Genomic DNA, 19,625 nt, shown 5'->3' on the forward strand with positions numbered 1-19,625 from the left:
TTTCTCCCTCTCCCTCCCTCCCTCCCTCTCTCCCTCCTCTGCCTGCCCATTACTCTCATCTTTTGGCTCTATCATTTGATCTCTCTCCCCCCTCGCCTCCTCAGACCAAAACACCCACATATTGATTGAACCGCATCAGGGGTCCCGGCCCGAGGCTAGCACATCAACGAGCATGTCCTGGTGTTAACCACTGTGGTATTTTAGTGCTTGTCCCCCCATTATAATCCCCCCAAAGAGAGGCAGCTTTTTTCAGGAGATGGGCCCGCTGGCACACCCGCTGGCAGGCCCGGGGCGGGGCAGGGCGACAGCCGTCAAAGGGGCTGGCACAGGCGGCACACGGAGGGCACTGACTGTTGGTGGGTGTCTCCTTCAGGCCTTGAAGGATGAGGATGACGCTGAGACAGGCCTGACCGATACAGAGAAAGAGCCCGAGCCCAAGGAGGAAGAGAAACTGGGAAAATTACAGTTCAGCCTGGATTACAATTTCCCCGAGAATACGGTAAGGGTCCGCCTCTGATATCCACTCTCTCTGTCGTTGTCGTTGTTGTCCAAAACGTCTCTCCTTCGTAAGTATGGTCACCCCCATCTTCCTCTGTGGTTGGTCCATCGACTCATCAATCCATTTAAAAAACACTGAGAAAATGTTGCCTACCCAGGTAATGCAGAACATACTCCTACTGTTCATTGTTGTATAACCACTGTTTATAATGAATGCCTATAACTGCAGCAAGCTCACCGGAGCTTATCAACTACACCTCACCAGAGGATCACGGGGGTTGGGTTGGTTAGTGAATGAATCACTCCTCCGCTCGCAAACAATCCCGTCTTGGGATTTCGGTATTTCTGGGAACACAGTCCCCTATGGAATCCATCTTCTGTTTTCTTGCCCTCTGACTGGGTTTTAAAAAGCAGAGCGACTTGAGGAGCAGACCAACTTCCAGATGTTGTGTGACAGATCATAGAGGAGGGTGGAAGGCAGCGTGAAGAGGAAGCTCTGCTGTCCTTCACTGGCGCCCTGCTAACTCCCTGTCTTTAACAGAGCTGACGGACAGCCTGAGATTAGTGTGGGTTCAATTCCCACATGAGCTGAATGGATAGTATGTTGACAGTTCTCTGTGGATTGCTTTGTCACGTTGGGTGAAAGTGTTCGCTCAACCGCCATATTATATTATCCACACGTTGGGAACATTAGAGATTCTCCACATGCATCACAACTTTCCCCTGAAAGACCCTCAAGCACTCTGTTTGTCCTTAAATGAAAATGCTTTAGCAAATGTAGTGATGGTAACAGACAGTAATGATGCTAATCATGAGTATTAATAATCACAATAATCCCTCACGCACTCAGTTGTTATGGCCATAATAGTCATGGTCATTATCATAATATCAGTCAAATGTATTCTGATAAAGAGCCTTATTACCATTTAAGACGAATGCACTAACTGAATACTAGTCACATTACTTATTTTATATAATGGGTCCAATATAGCTTTCTCCATTCCCAGTAGTTTACTGAGCTGTCATGCAGTGTAAAACCATACCAGCCTGTTCTGTGAGACTCTGTGATTACAGTGGTCCATTAATAATAAGCACTGTAATTCCATAATGGATCCATAATGAATGGATGGCAGTTGTCACTGTGTGTGTGACAGAAACCTGGATCATTGGGCCCGGCGCTCACTGACAGTACCCAGCTCTGAGGCTGAGGGACAAAGCCAGTGAACCAGGGACTATTGTAAGTCTGACCCACTTTCAGTTCAGCAGCAGCTACAGCAGAGAGCCACAGAGCCCCCTACTCCCTCAGCTCCTGTGTCTTCAGATCAGGTCCACAGAGTAGAAGCAATCACGGTGAAAAGACTGCCCTGGTCTGAGGAAGAGTGGCTGGCACAGGTGATTGTTCCACTAGTTGTTCTCTTGTCCTCTGCTGAGGACTTTGGAGGGGGAGGGGGAGGAGCAGGGGGGACAGGAGGGATAAACTCTCGTTTTGTTTAAAGGTAATCTACCCTTCTCAGCTCAGTAGAGCAGGGCCTCTCTCTGAATGGAGGAAAGAGAAAGACCAGTATGGTCAAATGTCTCTGCCTGTTTCTGTTAGTTAAGCACCAGTGATGGCTACTGCCCCAGGCCTCTATTAGAATGGGGGTGTGGGGGTTTAATGAGAGCACAAGTTAGTAAAGGATTCGGTACCCAGAGTACAGTGGCCGTATAAAGCAGCTCCACCACAAATGATCCACAAAAGAGCCATAATGGGAAACATAATATGCTATTTCCCACTTTCAACATCATAGTAATGTCCCTTTTAATGGGTCGAAAGGAGACCCTCTGCATTCATAAAAGAGAGTCTACCGTCTCCCTTATATTGGGTAGGAATAATTAAAACCACAGTTTTTCCCCATTACCTTTCTCTGTCTCTCCAAATGTACTTCTACCATTGACCTCTGAAAGAGAATACATTCTCAGAGGCTCCAGCAAAAAGCAAGAGAAGACAGGAGGAATATGGCAGCTCCTTTCCCATCCCCTTGGGGCTTTCGCTTTCTCCTTTGAAGTGTGCAGTGTTTGTGTGGCTATGTGGAGCCGTGATGGTAGGGAGGGACCAGGGAGGGAGTATCGGAACAACTCCTTTCAGGACGTGCTGCCCGGGGCTTAGTCACAATTGCAGGTGCATACCGTTCTCCAGCCTCCCATCAGCGGGCCAATATCACACACACAGGGAAGGGTTACGACCCAGCAGGCCCTTCTCTGTGACAAGACGCTGCCCCTCCGTTAAACACACACAGGTTTACAGACCTGGGGAATGTGAAAGAAGCCAGATCAGATGTTCAGTATCGTGAGGATCATATAACACAAACACAGATTGGAATAGTACCCTTTTAATAAACCAGATTAGTAGTACCCTTTTAATAAACCAGATTAGTAGTACCCTTTTAATAAACCAGATTAGTAGTACCCTTTTAATAAACCAGATTAGTAGTACCCTTTTAATAATCCAGTTTAGTAGTATCCTTTTAATAATCCAGTTTAGTAGTACCCTTTAATATACCAGTTTAGTAGTACCCTTTAATAAACCAGTTTAGTAGTGCCCTTTAATATACCAGTTTAGTAGTACCTTTTAATAATCGAGTTTAGTAGTACCCTTTAATAAACCAGTTTAGTAGTACCCTTTAATAAACCAGTTTAGTAGTACCCTTTTAATAATCCAGTTTAGTAGTACCCTTTAATAATCCAGTTTAGTAGTACCCTTTTAATAATCCAGTTTAGTAGTACCCTTTAATATACCAGTTTAGTAGTACCCTTTAATAAACCAGTTTAGTAGTACCCTTTAATATACCAGTTTAGTAGTACCTTTTAATAATCCAGTTTAGTAGTACCCTTTAATAAACCAGTTTAGTAGTACCCTTTAATAAACCAGTTTAGTAGTACCCTTTAATATACCAGTTTAGTAGTACCTTTTAATAATCGAGTTTAGTAGTACCTTTTAATAATCGAGTTTAGTAGTACCTTTTAATAATCAAGTTTCAGTGGTGGAAAAACTACCTAATTGTCATACTTGAGTAAAAGTAAATATACTTTAATAGGAAATGACTCAAGTTAAAGTGAAAGTCACCCAGTAAAATACCACTTGAGTAAAAGTCCCAAAGTATTTGGGTTTAAATATACTTAAGTATCAAAAGTAAAGGTAATTGCAAACATATACTTAAGTGTCAAGAGTAAAAGTAAAAGTGTAAATCATTTCAAATTACTTCTATTAGGCAATCTAAATGGCACAATTTCTTGTTTCTTTTAATTTACGGATAGTCAAAGGCAAACTCCAGCACTAATTTACAAATGAAGCATTTGTGTTTAGTAAGTCTGTCAGATCAGAGGCAGTAGGATGACCAGGGATGTTCTCTTGATAAGTGTGTGAATTGGACCATTTTCCTGTCCTGTTAAGCATTCAAAATGTAACGACTACTTTTGGGTGTCAGGGAAAATGTATGTAGGAAAATGTACATAATTTTCTTTAGGAATGTAGTGGAGTAAAAGTTGTCAAAAATATAAATATTAAAGTAAAGTACAGATACCCCCAAAAACTACTTAAGTAGTAATTTAAAGTATTTTTACTTAAGTACTTTATACCACTGTCCAGTTTCGTAGTACCCTTTAATAATCCACTTTAGTAGTACCCTTTAATAATCCACTTTAGTGTAGCTGTTGGCCCATTTCTACACTTGACTCAACTGGTCCCTCTGAGAACATTCAAATATGATGAAATATTCAGCATGTCTGAATCTGACTGTTTAACTCTTGACTGTGGACATGCGTTCTGTACGTGTTGTATTAAACAATAGAGGTGGTTTCACAGCAGAACATCTGATTTGAGTTTTGTAATAGGTAAAACCTAGTAAGTAAACGGTCTTCGTCACAGACCTCCAGTCCCATCATCCTCTTAGAGATGATGGAGATGAGTCCAGGTGGGTGGAGGCTCACAGTAAATGCAGTGTGACACCGTGTAGCAGGACACCTGACACTGCTTCTCTCTGGACAACTGTAGGGAAATCTTAATGGACAGCATGTCATGATTAATCGACACACTTGCATAGAGATGACTGCTGGTTAATATTTTGAGCTCTGCAGAATATTTTTTAAAAGCTACAATATCATCACAGTGAGGTCTTTGGTAAATGACAGGCAGGAAGATTGTACATACAGTGCCTTCAGAAAGTATTCACACCCCAGTTACAGAGTTTAATGGCTGTAATAAGACAAAACTGAGGATAGATGAACAACATTATTTAACCTAAATGACAAAGTGAAAAGAAAGAAGCCTGTACAGAATACAAAATATTCCAAAACATGCATCCTGTTTGCAAAAAGTAAAACTGCTAAAAATGAACTTAATGTCCTGAATACAAAGTGTTATGTTTGGGGCAAATCATCCAACACATCACTGAGTACCACTCCTCATATATTCAACCAAGGTGGTGGCTGCATCATGTTATGGGTATGCTTGTCATCGTCAAGGACTAGGGAGTTTTTTAGGATGAAAAGAAACGGAATAGAGCCAAGCACAGGCAAAATCCTAGAGGGAAAACCTGGTTCAGTCTGCTTTCCAACAGACATCTTTCAGCAGGAAAATAACTTAAAACACAAGGCCAAATGTACACTGGAGCTGCTTACCAAGACGACATTAATTGTTTCTGAGTGGTCCAGTTACAGTTTTGACTTAAATTGGCTTGACAATCTATGGCAAGACTTGAACATGGCTGTCTAGCAATGATCAAGAACTAATTTGACAGAGCTTGAAGATTTTTACAATCTAGGTGTGTACAATCTAGGTGTGCAAAGCTCTTAGAGGCGTACCTAGAGTGACTCACAGCTGTAAACACTGACAAAGGTGATTCTAGCATGTATTCCCTCAGGGGTGTGAATACTTATGTAAATTACGTATTAATGTATTTAATTTTCATACATTTGCTAACTTTTCTAAAACCATGTTTTCACTTTGTCATTATGGGGTATTGTGTGTAGATGGGTGAGAGAACAAAAATATTTTTTATCCATTTTGAAGAACATACATGTACAGTATCTTAGTTGTTCCCTTTGGGTTGCTTTAGCTTTATGTTCAAACTACACTGAGTGTACAACATATTAGGAACACCTGCTCTTTCCTTGACATAAACTGACCAGGTGTATCCAGCTGAAAGTTATGATCCCTTATTGATGTTACCAGCTAAATTCACTTCAATCAGTATAGATGGAGGGGAGGAGACAGGTTTAAGAAGGATTTTTAAGCCTTGAGACTATTGAGACATGGATTGTGTATGTGTGCCATTCAGAGGGTGAATGGGCAAGACAAAATATTTAAGTGCCTTTGAATGGGGTATGGTAGTAAGTGTCAGGTGCACTGGTTTGAGTGTGTCAAGAACTGCAACCCTGCTAGGTTTTTCACGCTCAACAGTTTCCCGTGTGTATCAAGAATGGTACACCACTCAAAGGACATCCAGCCAACAGCAGGCCACTGGTCAAAAACGAGTCATTGATGAAAGAGGACAAAGGAGGCTGACATGAATTGTGCAGAGCAACAGACGGGCTGATGAATCCCAGTTCCTGCTGTTTCACGCATATGGGAGGACTAGGGTATGGGTACATGCATCCATCATGCCACCTGTCAACATTGCAGGATGGTGGTGTGATAGTGTGGGGTGTGTTTTTATGGCACATATCGGGCCCCTTGATAAAAGTGGAGCAACATTTGAATGCCGCAGGATATCTGAACATCATTGCCAATCAGGTGCATCCCTTCATGGCATCAGTGTATCCATCTGCAAATTGTTTTTTTTTTTGCAGGAGAATGCCCCCATGCCACAAAGCTAGCATTGTATAGGAATGGATCCACGGACATGACAGTGAATTCAGCTGACTGCAGTGGCTTGCCCAGTCACCAGATCTCAATCCATTTGAGCATCTGTGGGATGAGATGGAAAAGCTATTCGAGGTAGAGATCCACTACCAGCCAACTTGACACAACTGTGGAAAGCATTTGGAGTCAACATGGGCCAGCATCGCTGTGGAACGCTTTCGACACCTTGTAGAGTCCATGCCCCAACAAATTGAGGCTGTTTTGAGGGCAAAGGGGGGTGCAACTCAATATTACAAAGGTGCTCCTAATGTTTTGTACACTCAGTTTCAGGAGTTGGAATCTCAGTTATTTTCCAATTGTTTCGTTTTGAACAGAACCATCATTTCTTTTGCTTCAATCCATTGCTTCCGACCAGCAAAATAAAGTTCAGAACCGGTTCGAACCAGAAAAAGTAACATTTGATATCTTTCCTTTTTGTGCCTTTTTAGACCTCTGAAATCCACATTTAGCTCAACATTAAATTACTTCACCAATGTATAGTGGATCCATTCCTATACAATCCTAGCCTTGCATTGGACAGACTAGTGTAGTGTAGGCTGTGGAGAGTGCTGGGCATGAAGTGCTGAATATCTTGTTGTTATGACATGCGTTATCTGAATTTGGCCCACAGAATTATACCTATGGAGGAGCGACTTCTATGAAGGAACTTTGAACTTCAGATAGTTGACTTAACTAACATTGGACCAGAGCTAGCCCTTGAGCATGACTCTCAGTTCCATTACATTACACATAATGCTGACTAGAGTTTTCGAGAGCTAGACCAGAGCTATCTAACAAGCTAGCTGTCTAATAAGCTTGTGTGTGCAGAGCAGCACCAGAAATATAATAAAAACACTTCTTACCTTTTTGTAGTTAATAAATCCAATGTGAAACTTGATAACTATCCTTAACTAGCACTGAAAAGGCAAATCCATTGTTCTCTAATTAAAAATCTCTCTCCCTAATTTCTGAAACACGCCTGTAACGCCAGTAGCTACAGTAGACTATGCATAGTTTAGAGGGAGGGAGGGACATGTACTGTAGCCTACACACACACTGGAAAAGATGTTCTGGCAGGCACTGGAATACTTTTCTGAGTGACAGTGAGGGCACTGTGTTGCATTTTTTGTCAGACTGGAAAAAAATCCTGGAATGTAAAATAACGTTATTTACCGCTTACCATGCTTTTAAAAGAATGGTTCTGTTCCGGAACAGTATATCACTTTCGTTCTCGGTTCTGGTTCTGTTCCTCGAAAAATGTAATTATTTTCCGGATTTTGGTTCTGTTCCCTGAACCGTTTCTAACCTCTGCTCAGTGTATATAACAAGAATATAACTTTTTTGTGTGTATAACTGTCACATTCGTCAAAAGGAGTCGACCAAGGTGCAGCATGGAATATGTTCATCTTGTGATTTATTTACTCAGAACACGATAAAAAGTAATGAACAAAGAAAATACAACCGTCATGTTCTGTAGGCACACAAGCAATACAAAAATAAGATCCCACAAACACAGGTGGGAAAAAAGGCTGCCTAAGTATGGTTCCTAATCAGAGACAACGATAGACTGCTGCCTCTGGTTAGGAACCATACTCGGCCCAACACAAAGAAATACAAAACATAGAATGCCCACCCCACACCCTGACCTAACCACATAGAGAAACAAACCCTCTCTCTCAGGTCAGGGCGTGACAATAACAATGTTGTGAGAATGTTATGCATCAGCATGGGTGCATTTTGGCACAATATCACCCCCATTGACAGAGGGGTGTCGTGTCTTTGGCTATGCCGGATTAAGTGATATGACATGCTAACTTATAAAATTATTTCTCTGTAATTGATATTACCTGATTAAGCTAATCATGTAAATGTAATTAACTAGAAAGTCGGGGCACCACAGAAGAACGTTTATAGAGCTGTTATCCTCTGAATAAACTCTTAAAATACTTAGTAATATTTTACATCGATAGCAGTCAATCTTAACCCGTATGTTGTTTCAGTCTCATCATGAAAGTTGTAATTCTTGGTTATCTGCACGAACCCAGTCTTTACTAAAATCATCCATACATCAATTGTCTTAAAATCATTTATTTACTACACTAAGTAATTAACAGAAAACATACAAACAGTAATTATCGTCACCAAGGATTGGCATAGTAATGTGCCCTACTGGCTAACAAGCATGGCTGGTCTGTTAGACAATGGGTCATAAAACAGTAAGCTGAGAAGTTACACAGAGTTCATTAATATTGACAATTGAAGGCTCACTCATTCGGGAACAATTGCAATATCAATATATATTTACGCTCATGTGTCGTCGGGATTCTTGTTGGAGAGTTTTGTTCTGATGGAGAGTTTGTCAGCGTTCTCTCTCTCTCTCTCTCGGTTAGAATGGATCGTTCAGAGCGACATTCATGAATGTCGTCATAGAATGGATGTGGTTGGTCTTCGCGTTCGATGATATAATTTACTTAGCTGCAGACTAATAATTAATATCAAAGACTTGTTCTTATTCTGTCGGTCTCGATAGTAAAAGTTAACCACGTGGTATAGTTCACTTTCAGTAGAGTACTTGGATGGTCAAACCTATGAGCCAACTCGCAATGGAGTGTAGGCCTGGTCTGTAGAAATGTAAATCAGGGGGTGTTTTATAGGGCCCAGAGAACAGGCTTGTCAAATGACGCCTGGTCCTGTATGTGTCCCTGGGGGCGTGCCTATGACTGAGCTAGACTTGGTTACAGAAATATAATTCTATCACATTAACATCAGTACATAGCATCTCAATGTATTACAAATAGCTTTATCCTTAATAATACATTGTATACAACCATGTGGATTCAGTCTCATCGCTGAGGCTATCATGTAGACCGTTTTAGGGTAATATGGCTATATTGTCTCTTCTGAGTATCACAAAATTGTACCAAGCGGATCAGTTCGTAGCTGGAGTCTTCATCAATCTTCCATATCTTCTCCAGAACACACATGTCGCTAGGTTCTCCAATTCTATGAGTTGGAAGAATTTCCTTTGTCTCTCTATGAAACATGTTGTAGTAGATTCTCCTCTTGGAATTTTTACAACCCTGGGTTGGGGGGGAAGGTAGGTTGGGTGATGGTACAAAGGGGAGGGGGTCAACTGTCCTTCCTGTACCCAAAGAGGCCAACGTCATGACAGGGGGTTCCATCTATGTTCCTTCCATGTTTAGTTCCTGTGCAGTGTACGTGGAGTATTTGCTTTGGCCTCTGTATTGTGTTATCATACAGTCATCCCCCACTCCCATCATTTTTTTAACCTTTATTTAACTAGGCAAGTCAGTTAAGAACAAATTCTTATTTACAATGACAGCCAATGCAGGCCAATTGTGCACTGCCCTATGGGACTCCCAATCATGGCCGGTTGTGATTCAGCCTGGAATCAAACCAGGGTCTGTAGTGATGCCTCTAGCACTGAGATGCAGTGCCTTAGACCACTGCGCCACTCAGGAGCCCTTCCTACAGCTGGAGTCCCATCACCATCTCCCCTGAGCCTTGCTTTAGCACTGATCTGAACTGCGAAAACACAGGTCACAAATTATGATGAGATCCAGCATTCGTTGCTATACCGATCCATGCGTTTTGATGGCAGAGGTTAGCCTTATTTCTCAAGCTCCAATAATCCATGCTGGCTGGCTCTGACAACTGCTGGAGAGCTCCATGGTTGAGTGCCCTGGTCCCCCTCCAGATTGCCGGTTGATGGCTGCCTGACAGGAAGTTGATTGACTGACTAGGCGGCCCCAATAGGCCTTGGAGTAAGCAGCTGTGACTGGCAGGTCAATCAGCCTCCCCTGCCCCCCAGCATGGTTATCAATTATCAGCCTGATGTGGTGGAGAACAGGCCTCTCACTGCAGAGCTCTGACAGGTCCTGCTTTGGCTTAAACCACCATGGCTTTCACAGGAGCGTTACTTTTAATATCACCTATGGCCTGCCTCCATGATTTGAAATGTAAAGAGTTACAGATGCAAAGGTATGGATGAGTCCCTTTGTAAGAGATTACCGATGGGCTTCTTTCTTATAATTCAATCTAAACTATAGAGGCTCTTGACTTCAATTCTGCTGGTGATCGTTTTAAACCCATGCCATGTAGCGTCTCTCCATCCTAGTGTTTTGCACCAGTGATGAGACCGGGGGTTATTCCAATTGAACCACAGCTTGGTGCTCTGTTAGAATGGTGGTGGGATGACAGTCATATCAAGGCTCTGGTATTGCTGTGGGTAGGACTGTAGTGCTGACTAGCCTCTGTTGTCTCCCCTCCACCCTTCCTCTCCACAGCTCATAGTAGGGATCATCCAAGCAGCGGACCTTCCAGCCATGGACATGGGCGGCACCTCGGACCCCTATGTCAAGGTCTACCTGCTACCTGACAAGAAGAAGAAGTTTGAGACCAAGGTCCACAGGAAGACCCTAAACCCCACCTTCAACGAGCAGTTCCAATTCAAGGTACTTATTCAAGGTATAAGAGTAGACTAGACAATACTTCACCCATGCAACTCTCAAACCTTGTCTTGTGCAGCAGTAGTATTAGTAGTAGTAGTAGTCATAGTAGTAGTAGTAGTTGCTGTTGTTGTATTAGTAGTAGTATTAGTTGTTGTAGTAGTAGTAGTAGTAGTAGTAGTAGTAGAAGTAGTAAACTTTGCATTCCATAATAGCAACAATAGACATTTCTAAAGGAATAGGACAAATACACAATACACAAACCACACATTGCACACAGTAGTTTAAGCAGGTTGTGTTTGTTCATTCTATGACAAAGTAATTTGCATGCTGTGGTGTTCGCTCGGGTAAGGTGTGTAGACATGAAGCAGCTGGCCCCCGTAACAAGCTGCTGACAGACAGCCTCCTGGTCCACACAGCTGGCCCAGTAACAAACTGCTGACAGTCTACCTCCTGGTCCACACAGCTGGCCCAGTAACAAGCTGCTGACAGAGTGCCTCCTGGTCCACACAGCCTCTGTATGATCAGGATTCACACAGGCAGATGCAAACTTCCATCTCTCCGTATTCTCTCTCTCTTCCTTGTTCTGATTTGGCCTAAATTTGAGCAAAAGAATCATCCGTTTTGAAAATGTGATTGTAGCTACAGTATCTCATCTGTGGAGGAAGAGTTGTGGTATTCACCCAGCAGTAAAAAGATAACAGGTGTTTGTCTGCAGCGATAAATACGTAGCATACGTGGGGGGCTGGGGGGATGCCGGTTACCAGATTGGTTAAATACCAGTAGCATATTTATTTTGTTATTCAGAAAACATGGTAGATCTGTGAAGCTTTATTTATCCCACCGGCACCTACTTGTAATCACAAGTGGCTCCATTATAGAAATGAAGGAGCTAGTAGTGTTCTTTGGTCGTGGTGGTGATGGTGTCAAGGACAAACTTCGGAAGTCTTATCTCTTTTCTAGCCAATCAGGCAGTTTGTCACCATGTTATAACAAGACCCCGTGTATAATGAGCTTTGTCTGCCTCAATTGGAGGCAATCAAGAATCAAATCCCAGACACCACTCTCATCCACTCTTCACCATCCCCTCCACCAGCACCCCTTCCTTCGCCCCGGATCTCTGGCAGATAAGACTGCCTGCCGCCTGTCCGTCACAGACAGGACTGGAGAAGGAAGGAGAGGAGGAGAAGGGAGGAGGAAGCGGGTTGATTGATTTGTAATGCTTTAGAACCAGAACTTCCCCAACTCACGACAACTCCTCTATTCCTTGATAAGTAATACCAGTGCCTGGAAGTAGCTTTGATGCAGCGTGCCAATCTGGCGGCCATTTTGTAAAGCACCACTATCACCACTGTGCTACAAGAGTTGTCAACAATAGACTACTTCAATTTATCCTTAGTTTGAGATAAGTAAGTTCCACCAGAAGACACAGAGAGGTTTCAAGTTCGGACAGACTCTCTTCTAGTGATTATATGCACAAGTTCAGTCCTCATGGTTCTCCCCAGGTGCCCTACGTCGAGCTGGGAGGCAAGACACTGATGATGACGGTGTACGACTTTGACCGCTTCTCCAAGCACGATGCCATCGGAGACGTGAAGCTGCCCATGAACAAGATTGACTTTAGTCACGTGACAGAGGAGTGGCGGGATCTTGTGAGCGCCGAGAAGGAGGAGGTAAATAATATAACATATATATATAATATAACAACAACACATCAGAAACTCCTAATATTTTCTTCCCCAAAGTTACGACAGTTGACTACCAGTATGGAGTGTTGTCACCAAGGTAACAGTTCATTTCTAGAAAATCCACGATCAGTCATGTTAATTGACACGTTTTATCACACAACAATCGTATGACTATGTTAAAAATGTTTTACCTGGGATTGAAGAATGAGCTCAGTGCCAAACAGTAGTTGGGGGTATTCCATCTCTCATAGAAAATGTCACTTAATCATCTCTCCATGCTTCTCATTCTATTAATTAAAGTGTGCAGGAGATACAATGCTCAAGGTAAATGTTACGCCGTGCAGCATGTAAGCGTGGGTTGCTAGGGGAACCGTGTTTTTAGCAGCACGCTAGGTTCATGTAAAGGTTCATTTTCACACCTGTGGTGCCAGAGAGTGGAAGGAAATCTCAATCTGCAGCGTTGTTCCAGAACCAGACAAGCTACACCTGATCATTTCACGCAAGGCTTGAGACACTGTCTTAATGCCCTTAAAGTGGTAGTCGCTCACTTGAGTGGGCTTTCGCTGAAGGTTTTGATTTGATTTGAAATGGCCACTTTCACCATTTTGTGAGCACCATCTTAAACACTATATGATTATACAAATGTTGGAATGTGATCATTATGCGAAGACTTTAAGGATAATGTGACACACCAAGCAACTTCTGTGGGTGTATAAGAGACAATAGGGTCAAGAAGAAGTTCCTGTCCTCATTGAATGTGTGTAACAGTGGCTGAAAGGAATCTTTCACACATCAGCCGTGCCCCAGTGGCTGCAAATGACACCCAACGAGGTCCTAGCGGCTAGCTAAAGAGATGCTCTGAACAGCCCAACCACTAGTCTGGTCCCAGATCTGTTTGTGCTCTATAGCCAACTCCTATTTCTCCCCATGCTTCTACGTTTGGCACAACCACACTAGACTAAGGGCAAAATTGGTCCTTCAGAATAATTGCAATATCCACTCAGAAAAATGTATGGACACATTACTCATAACTATGCAAATATATGCATCCACACAGAGTGAGAGGGATGTTGAACCAGATATTTCCTCCGGGGTATCATTTAAGCAATAAGGCCTGAGGATGTGTGGTATATGGCCAATATACAACGGCTAAGGGCTGTTCTTATGCACGACGCAACGAGAATTGCCTGGACACAGCCCTTAGCCATGGTATATTGGCCATATACCACAAACCCCCAAGGTTCCTAATTGCTTAATTATAAACTGGGTGATTTGAGCCTTGAATGCTGATTGGTATATTGGTTACACACGGAATTAGAACAGTAAAAACATAAAAACAGACCTTAGCCCTGGTATATTGGCCATATACCACACCCCCTCGTGCCACATTGCTTAATTATACCATGGTATTGTTGAATACTTGTTTATGATTGGCTTGATGGGCATTCTAGAGCATGGATTATTTCCCTATAATGTACGTATCAGCACTGTAGAATTCAATGGCCATAGTTCATTCTTATATGTTCTATGTTTGAGCTGCTTTTGAAAGCAAAACTTGAATTGAAAACATTATTGCCATTGTTGAATTAGATTTTCATAATAGCAAGCTAGGACTAAACTAGCAAGTCTGTTTGTTTGGTTATCAAGGCAACTACTGTATCTATCTAGTAAACTTGCTATCTAGTAAACAGTGGATGTTGAACACATTTCTACCTGCAAATGGACACATTTGTAGCAGTAAAGGTGTTCAATTATAGCCATGGTATAAAATGGATAATCAACTCTGGGCTCTATCCGTTCTCTGGAAAATAATACAAGTCCGTGGAAAGTTCCACATCGTTCATTATTTTCTACAGAATGCATAGACCCTTGTTGATTATCCCTTACATTTACAGTAGGTCTGTGGTAAAGATAACATGGCGGCATTCTGTTCATATAACTTTAAAATGAAGTCAAACACTGCCAGAACAACAGATGGATTCCAGATGAATTCAGAAGGAATCCAATCTTTTTTAAGCGACACATGATCAACATATCAGGGGGTTTCATAATTTGTTTGTTTCCACTGTGTATTCTTCTAGAAACAAAGGTTACTTACAACGGCGTCTGTTGTCGAGAAGAAAAGTGATGCGGTGACAATTGGATTTACCTGCGAACAGGCTTTGAAATAACACACCCGTGTTGACTGAGGGAACAACGGACCATGCATTTTATTAACTACAAAATGTTAGACTCTTCCTCGTCGGTGGTGTAACAGTGTTTACATAGAGAAAACATCCTCCTCAACCTGGCGGGTCAAACATGGAGCGCTCTCGGCAGGAGAGGGTCTAGCAGCTCAAAAGGCAGCGCTGGCCTTTCTCAGATATTCCTGGAATATATTAGACTGTGATGGCTTCAGACAAGCATCATTTATTTTAGTGTTTTTTTTTCTCTCAGTCTCTCTGCCCACGTCTCCCCGGGAGGAGTGTGTATTTATGTTGATGAAGCTGGAGCCTCAGTTATTAAAGTGAGTCTATTTAGTCCCGTCGGCTCTGGGCTGAGTGTACAGGCCAGGCACAGCTAGATACACTGACTGAGTAATGGCAACCCAGGCTGAGAATTAACCTGCCCCATATACAACACATCTGGCAACCGTATTATATTCTCATCACATATATTTTGTATTAGGGAATCGGTCTTGATTGTAATTTGATAAAAGACCTCTGGTATATAAAAGAAAAAGCAATGTTCAGGCCTCCTTGTCCCTTGATTTATGAGGTCTATTCATAGTGGCTGTGTCCAATCATGTGTAATTCAAGTTGGACCTGGGACACTTATTGAGCGTCAGTCTGTTCTACTTGTTAATATGCATAATTCCAGAAACATAAATCCCATTTTGAGTCTGTTCGCTCTGTGACCACGATTGTTTATTTCTATGTTGATGTGTATGACACAAGAGAACGGTTGATGACGTTCTGTCTCTCAGCAGCTGTAACCTCAACCAATAACCTCTACAACAGGGGTTCCTCCAACTGCATTCAGCAGCGGGATGTTTTTTTCTTGAGCGGATGGTCTGGGGTCCCGGAACATAATTGCAAATAATTTGTCAAATTGACCAAAAGATGCTCAAACATATATAATATTTGACTAAAACATAAGAATTTCAAACCTTGATTATATTTGGATATGGTAACATATGTATCTCTATTATGTGTGGGAATACTTGGGGACATATTTACTCAATTAAAATCTCTTGGAGCTGAATTCCTGGTGTTTTGTTACATTATTTTATGTCCCCCCCAAAACAAAATTGCTCAGAAAACTTGGGGGGGTGGAGAAAATTCACCCAAGGGCCAAATTCGGCCCGCGGGCCACCAGTTGGGAAACCCTGCCCTAAACAGATCCAAGAAAACCCAAATGGGAAAACAGAATCCGTGTGAAAGCATTCAAGCTTTAATACAGACAAGACTACACACCCAAACCATGTGTCACGTCAGCAGACAACTTCATCCTTATTCCTAGCTATGGTCATGACTCCTCTCTCTCTCTCTCCTCTCACAGCAAGAGAAGCTGGGTGATATCTGCTTCTCCCTGCGATACGTGCCCACCGCCGGCAAGCTGACCGTGGTCATCCTGGAGGCCAAGAACCTGAAGAAGATGGACGTGGGAGGCTTGTCAGGTGAGCAGAGCAGATCTGAGGGCCACAACAAGGATGGCCAGGCAAGAGGATTGACAGCCAGGGGGCCTAAGATGGTAGTAAGGAATTTTACCTCCAGACCTGCTCTCACCTGTGTCATGTCCACTCAAGAGGAGGGACTGTCATTTTGAAACCCTCAGTCAAAGCCACTCTCTCTCTCTCTCTCTGGTAATGAATGCTCTCAGGGTGTTACAGTATGTATTAGAAACCATTGTTTTGCCCTCTCCCCTCTCTGTGCTGTTCTAGGGGTTTTGCTGAAGGCTTGGTGAGTCATTGTGGGGCCCAGTGTTTTGTCAGGTTGGACTTTGGGAAATTGGTGTCTGTTGGAGACTTTGAGCTCTGATTGTGCCGCGCTTTCACTCCCCGCTGGCTTTCCACGCGACAGACTCATCTTTTGTCTAAGAAAATCTTCGGCAGCAATCACTTCAGTGTCTCCTATTTTCCTGCAGCTATTTCTCTCAAACAACAACAGTCCTCTACCAATCATTGCCCACCATTATATTAGCAGGATATAACAGATAGCATCTGAAGTGACTAATGTATGTCTAAACTCTACCTCCAAAATGTGGACAGCAATAGAAATGGCATTTTGTCCTCCAGAACAATGCCAATGTGTTGCCAACAGAACATGTGGTTAGACCCAGGTACTCCAGGGATCAGGGGTGTGGGTGGTGGTTACTGGGCTCCACTGTGCAGACCTGCTGTTGCGTGGGAGACAATACACATGGACAGTAATGATCGCAGTGGGCACTAATGAACACCCTGCTTTATGTTGGCAGGAGATCCCATAGGGACTAGACTGAAGTAAAGCTTTGGAAAGTCACCTGGCCATTGCGGCCATGGTTCACTAACGCACCTGTAGAGGCTCATAGACACATTTCTAATGAATTGACCAAATCTGAAAAGCGAGCCTGACGCCACGTTAACAGAATGTTCCATTTGCGATAGTGACCATGCATTCCACGCACACACAAGCACACACGCACAACACATGGCACACACTCCTGAGCATGTGCAGGTGTGTGTGTACTGCAGAGAGTAATCCATCTAGTGTTGAGCAGCTTCCCATCCATCAGTGAGCATGGGGCAGAACTCTCCCTGAGGGCCAGAGAACACCATGATGGATACCAGACACTCTCCCATGATGCTCCCCTCGGAACATCACACCAATACTGTTCTACACAGAAAGGTGGACAGGAAAAAGTGGACAGGAGAAAGTTTTCGCTGCTGCACCGCACAGAGATAAGCAAAGAAATCTAATTTTCTAAACCTTTCCTCTGGGAAGGAGGGCTATGTGGGCGCGAGCCCCTTCTAGCAAGCAGAGCCAGCTGTGTACATTTCCTGTATGGTCCTGGTGATATGGGGCATTCAGGAGTTAGAAATAGGAGCCCACCTGGACCATTCATCATTCCACCCCACAAAGAGCCCCCCCCCAGCCCCCAAATTCCCCCTTCCACAGCTGGGTCCACCCCACCCCTCCCTTCTCCCTGGGTCTCTCCTATCCATTCCTTGGAACATTTCTAATCCCCTATCCTCCTCTTCCTCCCTGTCCTTCCTCCTCACCTTAACCCTCTCCAGGCTGCAGTTACCATGCATCTAGTCCATTCTCCCTCCCTGTGCCTCACAGCCTAGCAGGCCATCAGTGCCTGACTTGCCTAACAGAACCGCTACCTCACACTAGCCCAGGACCTTCCATCATCTGTCAGAGTAGTGTGCCTGGTAGCCATTAGGCAGAACCCATGCCCCCCCGCTTGCATTTTCCACTCGTAGTATTAGCTCTCATCTGTCGCCATTTGCATCATGGGATTGGCCACATCCTAAGCTGTCAATCAAGCTGATGAGGTAATAGAAGGGAGGCAGTTTAAACTTATTCCGAAGGAAAGTGGTTAGTAAGGTTGGCTGGGCTTGACATGCAATATGCCAAGGGTAATTGGTGCATGGTTTATCTAGTGTGTTTCAAAGGTCAAAGTAGAACCAAGTCTGGGGATTTCTGGTTGAATTATTAACGTATGGTAATAGCATGTTTTCATCTCAGTTGCCATTGGATTCAGGCTCCGAACTATGATTTCCATTTTAATAGCACATTAGACTGTCTACACTGTTGTAGGTGGGTCTGTGTTAGTGTGTGTGTTGCGTGTGTCAGAGTGTGTCAGTCAGTGTGTGTATGGATATATCTCTCATTGTATACTCAAATGAGCATACTGTATCATAAAATCTGTAAGGGGATAACATAATTTCTAGCCAATGGCTTCTAGCCATCCCAAGACCCTATTGAGAATCATATTGGCACATCACCGTCTATCCAATCTATCCAACCGGTAAAGTACTTAACACTCTCACCTGGGTTTTTACTGGAATGAGAATTATAGGAGCTATTGTTCGACTTTCATGTCACCTATTGAAGTCCCAAACAGTAGGCTAGATAACAGGCATCTTGTTCCCACTCACACAGCGTATTTCGACGCTCATGTTTTTGATGTCAACCGAACAATGAACAAGGTAGTGAAGCTGAACACAATGACAGCAATTTTACCTTTTTTAAATGTTATCAGAAAATTGAATTGAAGAATAGCTTGTGCTTGGCTTGTTTTGTTCAAGTTTTGAAAGAGAGCGTTGTCATTCCTTTTGAAAGGAGCCAATACTCTGGTATCTCTCCCTCGCTCTGCCTCTGGGTTTGACTAAGCAAATAAACAAATACCAAACAAGCATAATTCCCATACACGCTATAGGGAAGAAAATATTGTTTTGGACCCCTGTAGCTAACAAAATTTTGTTCCAATTTAGTTTATCTAACAAGGTATCGCAGAGTACTATATCTCAGTTAGCCCATTGTTTGAAGAGTCAACTTCTCCAGAAGTGTCTTTTTGCCAGGAGAATAGACGTCAAAGCCTGCCAGATAGATTAAATAACACGCGTGTATATAATAACAATAATTAGTGACTATCTCACGTCGTGACACAGCCAGAACTAGAGGAGGATGACAAGTAATTGATGGTCTGGGATTGGTCCTTTTCTCCACTGCTGTCCTGTTTATCGAGCCTAATTACTGCTCAGCAAACGAGGCACCGCTATTTTCATTAAAATATGTATAATTATTCATAATTCTTCTGATTGCCCCGAATAATCGTAACAGCCAGAATCACTGTATCATGCTATGCAGCAAAACTTGTTTTAAAAGAGCACCTAATCTAATCATCGTTAGAAGTTCTCAGCTGAGCCACTCCTGAATCACAGTGGAAGGTTTATTTTTTGTCAACAACCTCTTCTTATCATAACAGAACTATATCCCTGGAGGGACTCTTATAATACAGTATATACCATACAATCCATCGTAGGCAAGATACTTGTGTCTTTCTCATAATCTTTGATGAAAATGTACAGTTAACCTTATAGATTCAAGGTGAGTTCCTATATTT

At 42.9% G+C, this 19,625-nt stretch overlaps 1 protein-coding gene across 4 annotated transcripts in view; it reads left to right on the top strand.

The window, feature by feature from the left end:
- Window positions 1-19,625, top strand: part of LOC115198976 (synaptotagmin-1) — a 238,873-nt gene that overhangs the window by 204,881 nt on the left and 14,367 nt on the right. For 3 of the 4 annotated variants that reach the window (XM_029761443.1, XM_029761444.1, XM_029761446.1), the window contains 4 exons: window positions 374-499; window positions 10,684-10,851; window positions 12,351-12,518; window positions 16,074-16,191. In XM_029761443.1, the coding sequence (XP_029617303.1) occupies window positions 374-499; window positions 10,684-10,851; window positions 12,351-12,518; window positions 16,074-16,191 (580 nt within the window). The remainder of the gene's footprint in view (window positions 1-373; window positions 500-10,683; window positions 10,852-12,350; window positions 12,519-16,073; window positions 16,192-19,625) is intronic. The other variant, XM_029761447.1, reaches the window with a different exon arrangement.

Source organism: Salmo trutta, chromosome 8 (genome assembly GCF_901001165.1).
Source record: "Salmo trutta chromosome 8, fSalTru1.1, whole genome shotgun sequence".
In the NCBI taxonomy this organism is placed as follows: domain Eukaryota; kingdom Metazoa; phylum Chordata; class Actinopteri; order Salmoniformes; family Salmonidae; genus Salmo; species Salmo trutta.